Source organism: Xiphophorus hellerii, chromosome 9, assembly GCF_003331165.1.
Source record: "Xiphophorus hellerii strain 12219 chromosome 9, Xiphophorus_hellerii-4.1, whole genome shotgun sequence".
Lineage (NCBI taxonomy): Eukaryota > Metazoa > Chordata > Actinopteri > Cyprinodontiformes > Poeciliidae > Xiphophorus > Xiphophorus hellerii.
In genome coordinates this window covers 13,993,038-14,011,559 of record NC_045680.1, presented here as the reverse complement: position 1 = coordinate 14,011,559, position 18,522 = coordinate 13,993,038, and the positions used below count along the sequence as shown (strand labels likewise).

At 38.5% G+C, this 18,522-nt stretch overlaps 1 protein-coding gene across 1 annotated transcript in view; it reads left to right on the top strand.

Moving 5' to 3' along the window:
* Window positions 1-18,522, top strand: part of insrb (insulin receptor b) — an 81,123-nt gene that overhangs the window by 18,340 nt on the left and 44,261 nt on the right. The window contains exon 2 of the mRNA XM_032571350.1: window positions 3,758-4,306. Within this exon, the coding sequence (XP_032427241.1) occupies window positions 3,758-4,306 (549 nt within the window). The remainder of the gene's footprint in view (window positions 1-3,757; window positions 4,307-18,522) is intronic.

The window sequence follows — 18,522 nt, the reverse complement described above, 5'->3', positions numbered from 1 at the left end:
AACTTCTGTTATTTATAATTAAAGCACATATTTTATCCCTGATTCTTGCATTCAGTTTAGTTTTTTTTAGTAACTTTTTGGCCCCTAAACAATTGCACCTCGGATTGGTAACCTGGGTGTTATAATCACTCCAAACAAAGCTCTGACGCATCATTTCTTGTATCAAAGTTTATCTTCATCTAAAAGTATATATTTAAAACACAATTTTATAATCCAGCCCAGATTGTGGCTGGTCTAATAATAGATTTTAGAGATCTAATTATCGTTGACAGACCAACAGAAGTAGGAGTTATAACCGTTGATCTGTTTAATGAATGGGGAAAGCAATCTTTCTGATAATTAATTCTAGCCAATCATAGGAAAACTGATTCTAATTACTGATTGTTTTGTGCATCTTCTGCATCGAATGTTAAAGCTTACGATCTTTGAAATTTATTCAAGTTTGTCAAGCTGTTGCCAGCCGGGTACTTAAAAATGTTGCCTCTGATTAAATGTTATTTAGGGCTGCACAATAGGTTGTATTTCATTCAGTGTTTGAAATTTGTTACAGTAGCAGTATTTTGTATTTCAGGTGCCATACATTTAAACCTTTCTTACCACTAACAGATGTAGCCCTGGTTGTGTTATCAGGCACAGTGTTGTTAAAATGTAGTAAACTCTCTTCTAACCTTTTTGAAATTTTGATTTTTTTTCCTGTCTAAGCATAGCGCTGACTGACCCTACTTGCCAACACATAGTTATAGTAAAGATTGTTGGGATTACTGGCTTCTTGCCACCACAGGAAGTAATTAAAGTCTTTCATTGATCCTTTTTCTGGTTTGAGTTTTGTACCTGGATTGTTGTGCATGTCTGGCAAATCATTTACAGAATGAGGACGAGAAAAGCCGACTTCAACCTGGAACTGATCAATGGCAATAACAGCTCTGCTGAAACACGCACACTTTCTCAGTCTAGCATTTATCAATTTCTTTGAGTAATTTTTGATATTTGTCATGTGCATCACCGAGAGCCTAGAAGCTAATTGCGTCTTTCAGATGTCTGTCTGTCTTTCATCGACTGTAAAGTCACACACCGACTTTGTTGGACTGATTTATACGAATGAGCTTCACAGCAATTATGCCATTGTGTATGGAGAGAAAAGCTTCAACAATAGTAAATCCAAGGAACAATAACCGAAAGTGTTAACAGCAAAGATTTGTAGAAACGCTTTAAAGAAAACTCAATTTTATTGCAGTAGTATGATCTCACCATGAAACGTTTTACTGCAGTCCTTTAAACTGGAAGCTTTAGTTTTCAAACTCTCTTAGCACTCTCACTGTCTGTGGTGGCAAAATAAGCTGGGTTCTCTGTCCAGCCTTTTTTCACAGCTTCAGTTATTTTAAACTTCCTAATTATTGCTCTCACTGTAGATGGGGAGTGAGTTTAGTTCAGTAGTAAGGGTCTGTCGATAGACAATAAGATTTTAAGCTCACGGTACGCTTCGATCAACAGGTAACGATAATTTAAAAAAGGTTTTTACTTTTCTCACCAGTAAAATTGTATTTTTTACATTTGTAAAACTAGTTAAAATTTATTATGTGCAAGACATTAAAAGAACTACCTGTATAAATGGATCACTCAAAACAAATATTGCAAAATCAGATCACTCATGTTCCCACAAGACTGAAAAATTAGTTCATGCCTTTGTTTTTAGTAGATTTGATTACTGCAATGGCATTTTTACTGGATTATCAAAAAAAGCAATAAGACAGTTCCAGCTTCTCCAGAATGCCGCTGCAAGAGTCCTTACTAAAACAAAAAGAGATCAGCATATCAGTTCGGTTCAAAGATCCCTGCACTGGCTACCTGTTGCTCAAAGAATAGAATTTAAAATATTTGAACTAGTTTGCAAAGCGTTTCATAATAAAACCCCAGACTACATTTCTGTTCTTCTTCAACCCTATATGCCACTCAGACCTTTAAGATCATCAGAATCAAACCTACTAATGATTCCGAGAGTCAGAACTAAACACGGTGAAGCAGCTTTTAGCTTTTATGCTCCAACACTCTGGAATAAGCGTCCTGCTCTCTGTAAGACTGCCCCTACCTTGAGTTTATTTAAAACTTTGAAGTTGCCTATTCTTAAAATCTTTAATTCTATTCATTCACTATATTTAACATTTTTTAATGTTTACTTTGTCTATTTTTAATCTGCTTGATTTTTTTATTATTATTACTATCTTCTTGTTGTTTGTTAACTTTTTTTATAAGCACATTGAATTGTCTTTGGCTGAAAGGTGCTATATAAATAAAGTTGCCTTGCTTTGCTTTGCCTTCAATAAAGGCACTAGAAAATGGTCAGTGTTTACGAATCTGTGAACAAGATAATGCTGATATTTTAAAGTAACGTTTCTTGACGTATAGACAATCATCTTTTGCTTGCATGTTTCAAAAAAAAGCTCAGCTGAAATCCTCTCTGGTCAGAGAGGCTTATCACTACTCCCTATTGGTTGCATGTCTGCACAGCGTTTTGGGCTACGTGTAGCTGGAATTGGACTTTACTGATTTTTCTCTAGTACTAGCAATGATAACTTGAAGTTGTTCGAGTAATTAAGTTCACTGTAGCGCAGAGTATGTTCCCTTATTGCAGTAGGAGAAAAGCAGTAATGTAATAGGTGGGCAGCTCAGTCAGTACAAACAAAAACAAATGTTGCTTACGTGCAATTAAATTTAAGGTAGAATTTCTTTCAAAATTTTCAGATTATAATTGTGAAATAAAAGGTTGATTTATTTCAAGAATTTCACCCATTTTTACCAAGGCTGCCAATAAACGTGAAGGTTTGCTGTATGCCAATAACATGTTTGACCTACATCCGATTTAAAAGACAGAAGATTTTATTTTTTATTTATGGCTTTGTAGTTTATTATTAGATATTGACCATAAAGTAACTGTTGAAGAAATGGGATAGTTTTGAAAGAAGAGAAAAAAAGAATAGCAGGAAAACTGAATATTTGATATTAGATTTCTTCCTCATCTCATCCAAACTTTTCATTTTTCTTCCACACAATCTTGGCAGAAAACTATCAGCTTTTTTAGCTTTCAAGGAATTTTCCCCAACCAACAAATTTTTCCTTGATTGCTCTAACATATCCCAGCAATGTGTATTGTATTTTGCAAAATAGGTAACCTTGGTTTTCACATTCTGTCTGTAAGACTGTTCATTAATTCTCCTCATATGTAATGCGTTTGAGCGTCTGGCTCATGCATTTGATTTTCCTGTGTGTGTGTGTGTGTGTTCCAGCGTACAGCGACTAGAGACTATGAATGAGCTGGGATAAGCACTTTGCTTCAAGGCTTCATTTTTGTTAACCCATTCATGTCTACTTCATTCATATCAGAGAGGGCATTACAGTCACTTCCTCTCTGCAGAAAGAAGACTGTTGGTTTGTTAGGAGAGATGAAGATGGCCAATCAGATGGTTTCCCTTCTTTTAAAGCAAATCAGAACAAAACGGCAACAAAAAACTCCAGTTGTTGCACTTTTAAATTTAGGTTGCAGTTGTTTGACAGATCCTGTATTTAAAGCCTAACTGTCTTAGATCTGTAGTCCATATATTCATAGTGAAGGTCTGTGATTTATGAGTTATGATAAAAAAATGTGGTAGAATCCCTGAATAAATTATTATATTCCCAGATAAAAATGAGATAAATTGTTCGCATCAGTAAATTGTTACATGGTTGGCATCTTCTTACTTTTTTTGCTTTTCTCTCCGTTCAGTTTGTCAGAGCAAGAACATCCGGAACAACGTGACCAACCTCCGGTCACTGGAGAACTGCACCATCATCGAGGGCCACCTGAAGATCCTGCTCATGTTTGGGGCCAAGTCCGGCGACTTCCAGGGCCTCAGTTTCCCAAAGCTGCGCGTGGTCACCGACTACGTCCTCCTGTTCAGGGTCTACGGCCTGGAGACCCTCAGCGACCTCTTCCCAAACCTGACGGTGATCCGTGGTAACAACCTGTTCTTCAACTATGCCCTGGTGATTTACGAAATGCTGCAGCTGAAAGAGGTGGGCCTGCACAGCCTCATGAATATCACCCGGGGTGCCGTGAGGATAGAGAAGAACCCAGACCTGTGCTACCTGGCCACCCTGGACTGGTCCATGATCCTGGACTCAGTGGAGGACAACTTTATCGTGGCCAATAAGAACGAGCGGGAGTGTGGAGACGTGTGTCCCGGCACGGCGCAGGGCCAGACCCTCTGCACCCAGACCACCATCAATGGCCATTTCAGGGGGAGATGCTGGTCGCAGACCTATTGTCAGACAAGTAAGTGCCAGTCTTCTTTTTTCCCCCCTCCTTCATCTGCTCTGTCACTACTTCTGGTATGTCTCTTTTGAACAAGTCTAATAGAAAGGTTGCGAAAAATGGGATGAGACATTCAAACTAGCGGTCTGTTTCATGCCGATACCGATATGTTGTTTATGATGACATGTTTAGAAACAGTCACTGGAGAAGATTTGCTCAGAAGTGACGTTTTCATCCCCAACGATGCGTTTAATGAAGTCTATAATGTGGAAGGCAGGAGTTATGGACACACCATGCCCTCCTATTAGCATTCATTGACAGGCTATGTGTGGGCTGAATGAGCTGTAATTAAAGGCTGGTAGGTAAAAAGAGTCAAATGCATTGTTGAGTTGGGGAATTACAGCAAAATGAAAGGTTAGAATGAGAGACTAGGCATGGGGAAAGAGGTGTCAAAACCTACGTGGATTTGCCAGCTGTCTTCTGTTTTTCTTTGTGAAAATATATGTTTGGTCAGTGCTGGATCTCTGGAAGTTTATTGTCTGACATTTGGCAAAGAATGAAGTTAAATTTGATCTTTTTCTTGGAGATTACAGCTTGTTTTTTTTTTTAGGATGACTGTTTCTCAGTCAGAGAGATTAAATATGACAAGATCGGCCACATTTATATATATATCACCATTTGCATTCTGCATTCTATGTTTGCTCCCTGATTTGTCAATGCTTGACATCGGGGACACAGTACAGGAAATGGACCTCTCATGTAGAAGTAGGAAGAAGAAGGCCATTGTAAGTCCAGTTTGCATAGAGGTTCTGTGCATTGAGGGCTGCTAAGTGCAACACATTTCTTAAAGTTTTCTAAATGATGTTTTAAATAATAATTACTTATGAGGCTACATGGTTTAATTAAAATAGATCTTAAATATCAGAGTCAGCAACTCTTGAATATACTTTGAACCCAAGATAAAAACTATCCAATGAATCATTCCCAGCATGATCCAAGTATAATAATACAGTTTGACTCCTGGACCTATTCGGACATTAACAGAAAAAGAGATGATAGTTGGCTGATAAACAGAAGCGGCTGCATGCAGTGCGTCAGAGGCCATGTTTGCGAGCCTCCTTTGCTTGGGACAGGCCCGTTGGAGCAGATATAATGCAGCACGCTGCATAATGCCATAGTTACACCGTCAAGCCTAGAGCCGAGCGCCAGAGCAGGAGCCGTTTCTAGACCATGACGCAATGCTGCCTGCACTGCAGCGAGGGGAGTGTGCGAGTTATTCCTGCTGTATGTATAAATATGGGCCTGTAGGAGAGAGACGACTACACTTTCATCTGTTTAAAAACCCCCAAAAACAAACAGTTGTTTGTTTTTACATTTAAAAAAAGGAAATGTACAGCTTATTTAAGCTCCTGTTAATACATCACCAGGTAGGATTTCTTTGTAGGTTTTGATTATTTTGTTGCAGCTTTGTAGCCGTACTCCATCAGTCCAATAGAGGATGTTTAATTTACTTTTTTATTTTTTTAGGTTCTGTCACAGTTTACAAACTTTCATGCACTCAGATGTGGGTGCATGGGGAAGAAATATTAGACGCAGCATTAAAGTTTATATGCGAGTGGAAACTGTGGTGTTTTTGTGTTTTTACAAGGTTCCACTTATGTTAGGTGAAAGCCGGAGGAGGCGGGGGCATGTACTCCTCTGATCCTACTCTGCTCCTTCTATACAGGAAAACCACTGTACCAATGTGTGTAAATGCACTCCTTTGTTTGGGTGCATGTGTGTCGGCCTGCGTGTGTGTGTGTTTATACAATAAGGCTGTAACTCATCAGCAATCTAGAGTATAGAGATGAATTATTTTGTCATAACATTATAGTAAAGTTCAGGCACTAAACGAGTGTTGCAGCTAAAAATAATTAAACAAAGAATCAATTTGACAACTTCAGATACCGACATGAAATCTCTTTAAACGCACCACATAAAGAAATAAAGGTTAGTTTTAAACTTTTGTATTGTATGTTGCAATTTTATGTTAAGTTTAAAAAGAAGTACTTGATAAGTGTTTTTTCATTTAGGGAAGTTTCTAAATAAAATAGTAGGAGATTGCAAAAATGGAAGGATTATACAAAGACAAAAATACTGAATGAGAGCAAACAAAAAGTCCCTTTCTGCTGCTTTCGGAGTCACACAGGAGCCAGTACTCAGTTTGCACAACTCAAGAATACATAAACATACACATAATGTGGAAGACAAAAGCTTTTCAGGCTACAGTTCACATTGCCTTTGCCTACGTGCTTTATTGCGTGCTGTAGCTGTTTTCCAGCACACAAGGTGTCTACTTCCAATCCTGAAGGCAAAATTGGCAGAGGGGAGATAACTAATGAACTGCTCGTACCCTCTCTGAGGCCGACGCAGTCGCTCATGGTACTCTCAGATTGTTGCAGATCCAAACACGACTTCATGCGTCATCAGACAGCGCTCTGTGATCCTCTCGACCAGAGGTGAATTTAAATTGGGCAGCAGCCAGCTGTAGTGAGCAGGCCTCAGTGGAAGGTCCATGTGACTCTGTCAACATGGACTCTAAAGACGTTTAATGGGTCATACGGTCATGGTGAAAAGTAAGGACACCTCCTTTTAATTCAAGATTGTAGTTTATATTTGAAAGGACAGAATAAGATAAATTTCTAGTCCTTACTTGGTCTTTAAAATGAGTGACAACAACCTCCGAAAGTGAAGAAAAATTAAAAAGTAGTGATTTAAAAACCTTACTATTCCAAATAAAATGAACAGAACAACTAATATGCAGGGCTAGCTATTGTAATTATTTCTTACAGTTGTCCATAAGTGTGAACAGCTCTATAGAAACAGAAATCATGGATGTTGATTCTGATGTTCAGCAGAGAAAACGGCAATTGTCTGAGAGCTAGTTGTTATTCCTCGTTTACGGCTAAGAGTTCATTCATCATCATTCATTTACTCATTCTGTTTGTCCATCCATCTATACATCCATTTGTCCATCTGTCCATCTTTCAATTCAGCAGTCCTTTTGTCTGTCCTCATGTCACTCCATTCATCCATATGTCCGCTTGTCCTTCCTGCCATCTGTCCGACAGCAGCAAACCTACAAATGAATTATTCAAAAAGAAGGGGAAGCCATTTATTTTAAAGGAGCTCATTACGGTAAAGTGTTGTGTGTTTTGACCTAATTTTTTGTAAAATGACTCATGAAACAAACTGATATCATAATGGGTTGTTGTGCCTTAAAACTTAAAGAGGGTTAAGATGCCACAACAGCCCAGTGCTGGTTGGAGTTTATCTTTCAGCTTGTTGTCAAGCGTTTTCTTCATATAAACCCTCTGCAAACGTACAAAATCCATGGTACACACCAAAGGGAGTGTTTCCACACCCACAGTTCTTAACAAGTCCCTAAAGCACCTCTTTTTTTAGTTCAGGCTTCACTTGTGTTGCCTATCTCCATCACCAAGTAAACACAATTGCATAACACCTGAAATCCTGACATAGCAGAGCACACTAGGCATGTGGGGAGGGGGGGACCTTGAAGAGGTGAAATCATAGGGAGTTGGGTGGGGGTGGGGGCAGATTTTATAAAATTATTTTTAAATCAAAATAGCAGAAAAATCAAAAGGTATGAATACCAAAGCATGGAGAGAAGTGAATGTCAGCAAGTCTGCATTAGAAAAGAAAATTGAGCATTTCTTAAATAGTGGTGCCTGCTTTTAAATGATCCCAATATTCCTCATGTCCAGTTTGTTCAGAAATGAAGGCCATTAAAGACACCCAGCAGCACTGGTCGCTAACTTTGTGCTATTATTTGTGTAGGTCTATTGCCAGGGTTGTGTCCCAGCAACAGTAACACAACAAATCTCTCCACAGCCCGGGAAAGAAACACTCTGAAGATGTGAAGGTGAAATCTTGACCTTGGGATTTCAAAAGTTTTGCTCCAAAAAAATTTCTTTTTTTCATCTCTTATGAAACGATAAAGGTTTATGTAGGGCATCGCGCGCAACACATTTGTCGTGTTGTCTCAGCTGGGATCTACGAGCTTCACTGGTGGAAACTTTCATTGGTGACATTTCCATCAGTGTTTGATTTCTCATGCTATCAACCCCTGAACCCCTCGGTGAGGATAAGACGAGGAGGCCCGGAGGGGACGGCGAGGGTCGGGCTTAGCAAAAATAAACAGTGCAAAACAAACATGGCGGGGCATTTCAAGTGCGGATCCCAGGTACACACAGAAAAAACACTCACTCACACAAGCCTTTTGCCAGTGTGGCGATCGGCCAAGTTAGAGGCGACGGAGGAGTGAAAGAAAGAAAGAAAAGGATTGTTTTCAGGATGGTGGTGCCCAGTGAGGCATCCTGTTGCCCGTCGCCCACAAACAAACAAACACTCGCCTGGCCCCGCTTCTTAATTGGGCTTTAGAAGTGTTTTTGATTGGTCTTCCTCACATTCACTCCTCTTCATGTCTTTCCCTAAACCTTCTCTTGGTTTAGTCTCCACAGTTGTTTCCACTGAGCGCTAAGTAGGTGTTTTAAAGAGGTTGTTAATCTGAAATAACCATTTAGTTAAGTGAACTTCAACAAATTGGCTTGCTAGGTGGTTCATTTGTAAAAGGACTCAGAGTTACCCTATTGCTGCGGAGTGCTGAGTTCATACTGGTTAATATAAAAAGTTCTTGTAAACTATATATTTGTTTTTATGAGTATTCTAAGTAGCACAACCCTGGTCCCTCCCTTACCTGCTGCTGTGCAGAGCTGCTTTGTAGCCTTCTCCTCACTAAGAAACACTAATTCAGCTGTTCATTTCTTAGTTTTGCATTAACATGGTGACGCTGTGGTATTCTCCCAGAACGTTTTCATACTCCAAGAATCTCAGAGGCCCACGCCTACAGTTAAGCAACACATAATTCACACCCTGGCAGATTTAGGTTCAAAGTAATATTTACATTTTATCAACACATTTCTTCTGACTGGAAGTAATATTAACCCGTTGAAGTGGCCTTGCTAGAGCGCTGACTTGACTCCGATAGAGAAAGTTGGGAACAAGCTAACGATTAGGATGATGGCAAGGAGGCTTTTCAACTAATCTGTATCATCCAAACTTCAGCAGAAAAATGCAAAAAGCTGCTCAGCAATTTCTAAGAAGGGGTTCATTAATGTCAGAAAGATTTTTTTTAGATTGATTATTGTGAAGAGCTGTAAATTGACGCATTTTTTTATTGTTTAGTATCTTGACAGATGCTTTTCTCATCTGTCAGAAAATGACAGATGAGTTTTTAAATGGAAATTTTAAATCTACATTCTCCTGGGGTGTGAATAATTCCCTATTCATTCATGTGCATTCAGCTCTAACTCAAGAACCAGAATTGATACCAAAACAGTTAATGAAATCTGACCAACGAGGTAACAACCTTTGGAATGTTTTAATTTGCTAAACTTTGCCCTAATGCAGCAAACAAGCCTCCACATAAAGAGTTTTTTGTTTCTACAATACATTTACTTTGAACACAAATCTTAAAAGACAGACACATGGAGCAAACTAAAACTTACAAAGTCAACAGACCCAATATTTTCCTGTTTAATAAAATCAAATGTTTAAAGTCTTAAATGTTTTTAAGTTAAAGTTTTTCTTGATTTTTATGCCCACTGACTTTTTAAGAAACTGTAAGTTATTGACTTAATTATGTGTCTTTTGTTGAAGACCCTTTTTAAAGTTTACCTGACTACCTGAAATGTATTTTAGAGTGCAGCTCTGGGGCCATTCAAGCTTTAATGAATGTAATTTTAGGGTTCATTTGCAACTTACTTAGTTTCGCAAAACCACACTAATCAACAAAAGTAAGTTCCTTTTAATAACATTAGGAATCAATTACAATTTTTGTTCCTTGCAGAGTTAAAAGTTGTTCTTTTCCAAAGTAAGACATTTTTAATTTGCTTTAGCTGGAAAACAATCAAATACCAGTTTCCTTTTCCATCCCATGTCTCCAGTAAAGTGAATTGCGGCGCATGTGAGACTCTCTCGTCGAGAACAAAGAGCTGCACACATTTTGTTCTCATCGTTCTCTCGTTTATTGCTATTGACACAGGTGAGCTCCTCTTTGATGCTGTCAAATTCAAATAGCTGGAGCTTTTTCCTGATTCTTCGCCTTACATCAGCACACATGCTCCCAATCACTGCTGTTTCAGTCAGCCCGAATATTGTCAACGAGACTATGGGTGAAAGCAGGAGGCAAAAGCTGAATGAGAGAAAGGAGGAAGGGAAAAGACAAAGAGACAGCTTTAGGGGGAGAGGTATTAATCATACTCTCATGCTTTCTTTCTCCTGCAGCTTGCATCATGGTTTACAAACCTAAATTAACTTTGATGAACTGGCACTGGTTATGTGTGTGCATGTGGGAGTGTGCACCCATGCACTCAGCCTGATTCAGAGCTGAGCAGGCGGAGCTAGTCGAGTGCCCCGGGGGATCTGGGAAACCATCTCTCTCCTACATTTCATCAATGGGCTTGCTCTCCCACATCCTGCTTTGCATACACCCATAGGAAGCGCACATGCCGGATGATAGACATTCACACACAGCAAGCACAGAGTTTATTCACATAAAACGTTGCTCCATCTTCTTAGCAGGAGGAGTAGCTACTTGTACAGTCACCAGCTTTTCTAATTTTTAAGCCTCCCGAGTTTTTTATTTTTAATATTAAACATTTCTACTGGAATACCAGAGAGATAATTGATCTTAATTTGTAAAAATTCGACTCTTTTTGTAGAGGTGCAGACAAATATATTGGCACCCCTGGTAAAGAGTTCAAATAAACTAATCCTTTTTTGTTCCAGAATCGTAATATCACCAAAAAAATGCTGAAAATCCAACCTTTCATTCAAGTAAATGTATTGTTGGACATTAAAAAGAGGAAATTTTAGGAAGTTAATGGCTCCTTCAACGTAAATGTTCTTCAGATTTTCAAGAGTTTCCTGGAACTTTTAATTGGTAATCTGTGACTTTTATGTTTCCCCGATGTGCCACTATGCTCACTGTGCATAGTGGCACATCGGTCTTGCCACTATGCACAGTGAGCAGGATGTTAAAGAAAGTTAAAATACATCTCCACCGTTGGAGACGGCGAGGTCAGAAAATCTCCATAGCTGCCAGGAAAAGTATTTTTCTGCATTAGCATCACAGATTTAAACATGTAGAGTTGCTGATCTCTGTTAGAAGACCTGAACAGGAACTCTGTGCGCTTGCTAAAGTGAAGCCAAATCTCTTTTGAAACTGCAGTTAACTGCTTTAGTAATTTAACTTTTTCATTTTCTTCTGGATCGATTGGTTTTTAGGTTGTCTTATTGTTTATTATCTCATTATGTGACTGCTGTGCTATACTTTTTATGCACGGTACTCTGGCGTTGCGGGTGTTTTGAAATATTTAAAAATATTTCTTAAAATAATTCAGAATGGGCCTACTCAAATTAAAGGTTATGTTTTTATAATGTTTTAAAGCTCCTTACTCACTAAATTTGACTGCGTCTGTATGTGTGCAGTATAAAAAGTTTTTCTCTCTGTAGTTTTGTTGGAAATCATGTTGGCAGGCACTTTATTTTCACATCCTGAGCTCTCTGTAAGGACTTCCTCATTACTTCCTGGCTTTGTCTAAACTACTTCCCACTGCTGAGCGCCATGACTGAGCCCTGGGGAGAGAGAACTTGTTGGAGGCTTATTTTTATGAGAGGAATAAAATCAAAATGAAATAAACGTTAGATGGAGATATCCCAAACTATTAAGCAGGGACACCAAGCTTGCGGGTTCATTACTAATTCAAACCACCAAACTGCGAACCAGTATGTCAAAAATGAGAATACAGCCAGCTCAGAGCAGAGGTGAGGAGTGACGATTTAGCAGCGTGTTTGTGTACGAGGGAGGAAAATAACAAGACCCTCCCTTGGGTTGAGGGCAGGGGATTATTTTCAGGTGTTTGGGTGGATCAGATGACAACCTGCCTGTCAGTCTGACATTAACATGGATGCTAATGTTATTGCGTTTTTTTGTGAAGATGGTCACTAATTCTGTGACTCCCATCACTGCAGTTTGCAGCCGAACTAAATGTCGTCTCTTCTGAACAAATTCAAAAGGTATAAATACTTCCCTAGGACCATTTCTAAAGACTCAGTCATGCTTTTTATAATCCAAAAAACGGTAGGTTAAGAACAAGATGGACAAAACTAACCAATCTCAAACATTTGAGATTCCAAGGACAGATCTTGAATTCTCACATTCAGAACTAGAATTAGTGCTACATAGTTTTTTTTTTTGCCTATGAATATTACATTTGTAATTTATTACTTCCTGTTTTACTGGGATGTTCATGCAATACAAAGTGGCACATTTTTATTGTTTCCCTTTAACATGGGAAAGACAAGAGGACATGCTATTTGATAACAAATTTTTTGTCAAAAGTGGTTTTGCCAAAAGATGTATTAGGCAAAACAATCACGGTGGGGAAAAATAACTTGGGCCAAAGGAATCAGGCGTCTTGGGGTCATAAAATCTCCATAATAACCAGTACATGGTTATTATGTCAGCTGGTTGGTTGGGGATTATTACAGGTAAAATAAAACCTTTTTTGTCTGCCCATCAGAAAGAAACCTGTGATTTTGCCTAAAAAGTACAGAGACTTTAACTGGAACCATGTGCTCCAGGTGGGTTTGCATTGAAGCAAAAAAAAAAAAAAAATTAATAATTGGAGAAGCAGCTCATGCCCACTAGTGAGTAAGGTGGCAAATCTGTGATGTTGAGGATTTTTTTCCCTTTCCTCTGGTTAGACTGTGTTGCATCTTGAATGCTTTAAAATACCAAGACATTTAAAATAGAAATCTGGCCGCGTCTGCCAGAAAACCCAAAGTGGGTCAAGATTGTAGATGGTGGAGAGGACATTTTGTATTGAATTTAAAATATATTTTAAGTCAGCTGAGGAAATTTCACTCTAAAAAAGTCGATCGTACCCTTAGATTCATAGTTGATGCCTATGCCCAGAACATCTGCATGGATGTATTATGTAAAGTGAATGTAATGCGTGTCATTAACTCGCTGTAAAGCTGCTGCTTCAGTGGAGATCTGTTCATGGTCATGCGTATGTAACCTCAAAAGCACGTGTTAGCGGCTTAATGTTGCTTGTCACCACAGCTGCTGTTAAGTATTTAGAAAAAATGAAAGTTGTGATCCATAAAATCCTGGGAATTTTATGGGTTTGTGGCGCTACGGTAAATCAGCTAAGGGACCTACATCTCCTCCTTTGGAAATCATCGTTTCCCTCAGGTTTAGAAAGTACTTGAGGTAGTTCTGGTTGGGAACTTCTTGACCCTTTTCACTCTTACTGTTTTAAAAAATGGTTTTCCCTCAAAAATGATTACAGAAATTAATTTTGTCCTCTGATTATGCTCGCCTGAAGTCATTCATTGTTTTATGACCTTGTAGTTCTACCTGCTTCCAGTAGCCTTGCATTTCCAAGTAATTTCACCCAGACCAATTCACTTCTCTGAATATTAGGTCCTTGACTTTCAAGAAACAACTTTTTTCCTCCCTCGAAATATTTAACAAGTCTCCCTAAGGCCAAAAATATCTTTGGTATCTTCCATGGAATCGTGGCTTACTGAGAATGTGTTGTGTTTCTGGGAAAAGAGCATAATTTTCAGTAAGACGGATCTCTGATGGTGGTTGAGAAGGAGTTACCACAAAGCTCCAGCTGAAGGCAGCAAAGGCTCAGTATAGAGAACCATTTTACTAACTAGGATCATATTTGTGACACCTGACATCAGGTAAGCCAGATGCTAGGAAACAATTTTGGGTGACTGTGAACCTGGGGTAGGAAAAACATCCAGTTCAGGTTAGAGGCAAGCCAGTAGAGGATAAGAGGAGATATAAAAGAGTTTAGGACATAAATACATAAATGCACTTTAGAGACTCGTCAAAGATAACCAGAGTAAATAATGGAAAAAGTTATCCAAACCAAGTGGGAAAGTAATCAACCCCCTTATTGAGTCATGAGGTCTTTTGAAATGCTTTATATCAAAGTAGCATAGTTGAAATCTGGACCTATATCCAGTTGAGATGCTGTGGCATGACCTTAAATAAGTTGTTTATACTTGAAAACCTTCAGATGTGGCTGAAATAAAACAAGAAGAGGTGATCCAAAGCAATGAGAAAGACTCTTTACAGGTTATTGCAAACAAATGTTGCTAGCAAGGATTATCAAACCAGATTAAGTCTGGGAGGAATTACTTTTTCACCCGTCTGTTATTTTTCCTTAATAAATTAAATCATCAGTAATGGAAATCTGTGAGTGGGGAAATACTTTTTCACGGAAAGAAGTTAATAAATACACTGACTCATAAACGGACTATAAAGCTGTTGCCACATGTAAACAGACTGGCATAGTTTCAGTTTGCAAAAAAACGGTACTTTCCTCCAACCTGTTGCGTTTCTGTTGAGACTTGTACCGTTTCTCTGGAGCTTTTTTTTTCTTGGCATGAACCTTTTAGATCTCTGGAAAGAGAAATCCTATAAGAAATGTTCACCTGGAAATGAAAGAAGAAAAAAAGAGAGAGAGGTGGCCTGCAACATTCACATGAATAAACATGTATGAAGGTGCCAGCAGTGTGTGAGTTGATGTTACGCTCAGATAAAGAAGGATGTAAAGGTATGAGGTTTGGTTTATGTAGTAAAATAGAGCAAAATGTTAAAGGATGGAGTCTGTTTTCTCACTCTTCCATGTTGGATCCTGAAAGGTACTTTCCTGACCTTGTCGCTACATCTGTTTTATTCTGTTGCGACCATGGTCCTATGGAGAAAAGCGATCCTGTAACAGTGTTTAACCTATAAAGTCATTCAGCAGCCATTTGCACTGTCCCCCTGGAAGACAGAAGGGTAATATGTGTACATGCCATATAGAAATGTTGTTGCTATTGAATAAATGTTAAAACCCTGCTACCAAAGTTAAAAGCTCAGTGAGAAGGTCATCTGAAGATGTAAGATGTTTTTTTGCATTTCCAGTCAATGGTTTCACCAACATAGTTAGGATTTCTGGTAATATGATGAAAAGCCTAGAAAGCATTCAGTCATCACTAAAACAAAATAATGAAAAGGAGAAAAAATGGTTTTGACTGTTTCTCTTTTTCTCTCTGCTCCTGATGCTCCTCCTCATCTGAAAGGTCCTCCCTTTTTCCCTTTCTTCGCTTCTCCTCTCTGTTTTTTTCCTTTGTGCTCTCCCGCGCTCCTTCTCTTCCTCCCCCCTCTTTGCATGCTGTGGTATGCAGACATGCAGGAATTTCTGGGCCTCAAAATGATAGACCAAACTTGACGGTCCTGGCTCCAGTTACCAAAGATGGCCACTATGACAGTGTGTGCGCCTGTGATTGGAGCAGATCACAGTTGCTCTTCATGTGATTGGTCATAAAATGTTTGTCCACACTTCATGTTGTTGGCAGCAGCATGAGTTTAGGATCATATGTCCGTGACAGGCCATGTTTTCTGTAGTTTCTAAATGTGGATGCTGCTCACCTACTACTAATTAATGTCAAACCTTGAGGTTGTTTTGAAGTTTTTGGGTATATTTTAACCACTACATCACAAATTAAAGAGAAACTGTTTTGCACAGTGTGGAACATAATAACTCTGTGAAAAATAGTTGTAAAAATGTTAAAATATGCTTTAGATCATTAAGGTACAGTACAGACCAAAAGTTTGGACACACCTTTTAATTCAATGAGTTTCCTTTATTTTCATGACTATTGACATTGTAGATTCACACTGAAGGCATCAAAACTATGAATAACACATGTGGAAATATGCACTAAACAAAAAAGTGTAAAACAACTGAAAATACCCCTTATATTCTAGTTTCTTCAAAGTAGCAACCTTTCGCTGTGATTACTGCTTTGCACACACTCTGCATTTTCTTGATGAGCTTCAAGAGGTAGTCACCTGAAATGGTTTTCACTTCATAGGTGTGCCCTGCCAGGTTAATAAGTGGGATTTCTTGCCTTTTAAATAGTCATGAAAATAAAGAAAACCCATTGAATTAGAAGGTGTGTCCAAACTTTTGGTCTGTACTGTATTTTTAATATCAGACAAAGAGAACCTGAATAAACTAACAAAGCTGATTCAAGCAGTGGTATAATTTAAAAAGGGAAAAACTTTTCCTACAGGGCCTGGTTAAGCTCAAAAGCTGTGAGTTAATATATGAAGTCATCAATTGAAAGCTTTTTTGTATCGGTGAGTTTTTCTTTGAAAGGTAGACATTTTTTTCATGCATAAATTTTGTCCATTATTAATGTAGGACCTAGTTTTGGGATAATCTAACCTATGAAGGATTGAAACTTTTATTTTGCAGGGTTCTAATCTATTTAAAAAAATAAATATAAAGTTCTTTATTTGAAGCAGAATTACAAGACATGCAATTTACTGGAAAAGTGCTTAAAGTGCTGAAATGTAAACTTGAAAACATCTCAAGATAAAATGTGAAATCAAATTAAGTGCTGAAATAAAAGTTCAGAGGGACATCTCAAAATGAATCTCATTATACTCAAGCCATTTTTGTTATGAATGATTATTTAGAACCTGAACATAAAGTGAAGAAAGTTCTTCTTTTGCAAGAGTTATTGGCTATAAATAGGCTGCAAAATGACTGCACTGATGAGAGGAATATTATAGTAATGTTGGGTCAGTAATGACCAACTTCTAAGACAGTGACAAGGATCCTGTGTCGTCAAGGTACCTGCACACGTTTTTTTCGTTCTTTTTTTTTCTGCAACGTACGAAATACATACTTTGCATTGACATCGGGGTGCCGTATTAACATTTTTGAAAGCTGCGTTACAGTGTCAGTCATAGAGCTGCTTATAGCTGCAGCGCATCTACAGGTTTCCCACCAATTGTTAGTATCACCTCAGACCAGGTGGTTTCTTTTTACAAACACTAACATTCATAAAGCATATGGAAAGACGTTTATGTTGTGCATAATAAAAAGTCCAATAAATTGGAGTATGGTGCTTAAACAAGGATTAACTGTGGTGAATATCATCTCTAGTTCATTGGTAATTATAGAAAGCGTAATATGCTTTTAAGCCCTTTTAAGCTTTCCATTATTAGGTGGAATGAAGATTGCTATTAAGCAAGTTGCTATTTGATATAGTAGATCAAATATTTTGGTATTGTGAATTGTTAGCAGTTTAGGGTAAAAGCTAATGTTAAAAATGACATTGATTTGTACCTATAAAATGTCCTTAAAATAGACTCTGATCTAGTGAGTTAATCTCTTACGATTGCATGTGTTTGGTTATGTATCACCAGGCAGAATGACGTCTAACCCTGTACATGTTTGGTATGCCTTGGCCGTTGGCTTCATTCCCACAGGGCCTGCTGCTCCAGGTCTTATGATGGCATTGTTGCACCTAAAATAATGTCTCGCTCTGTACTTCTGTCCATAACTTGGCTGGATCTGCTGCACTCCACAACATGCACTCATAAGACGCAGATGACGCTTTCAGTACACCTTGTTTTGTGTGTGTGTTTACAGGTTGAACACCAATAGGTCATCTGGCCTCGTGTGTGACGTTAACACAGTGGATAGTGGGGCTTTTACCCTGAGGATCTTGCCATCAGATGCTGTCAGTTTTCCTCTTTTAGATTATTCTGTGTGCACTGTGACAACAAGTGATGAGTCCAAATCTGAATTAAGGCTAATGAGATCAGCTGGAGTGACAGTATTTCTTGCGTGTGGACACCAGGCATGTAAACCAGTGCAATTCAATCAATCATGAGGGAGGAGAGGCGGACATTAGAGACTGAGCAAGACTTCCCGCCATCTAACCCACAACGCAAACCATTATGGAGCTACTGTTTCCTCATCATGAGATTGCCTTAAGAATATGACAAGGAAAACTCTTCCTGGTGGGTTTCAATCAATCAATCAATAAAATTTTATTTGTATAGCACATTTCAGCAGCAGTGCCTTTCAAAGTGCTTTACATCATATCAAACACAGAAACACAAAGTCATCAAGTGGGGGGTTCTTGCTTTTGCATCCATAAAAGGTTTACCGGTTACACTCCTACTGTGTTATATGGAACATACAGTCCCACTCACGCTCACAATCGCGCAATTTAAAACGATGTAAACAGCCTTTCAACGGGCTTCCAGCACAAGGCTCCATACACCTCTTTCTCAGAATTTC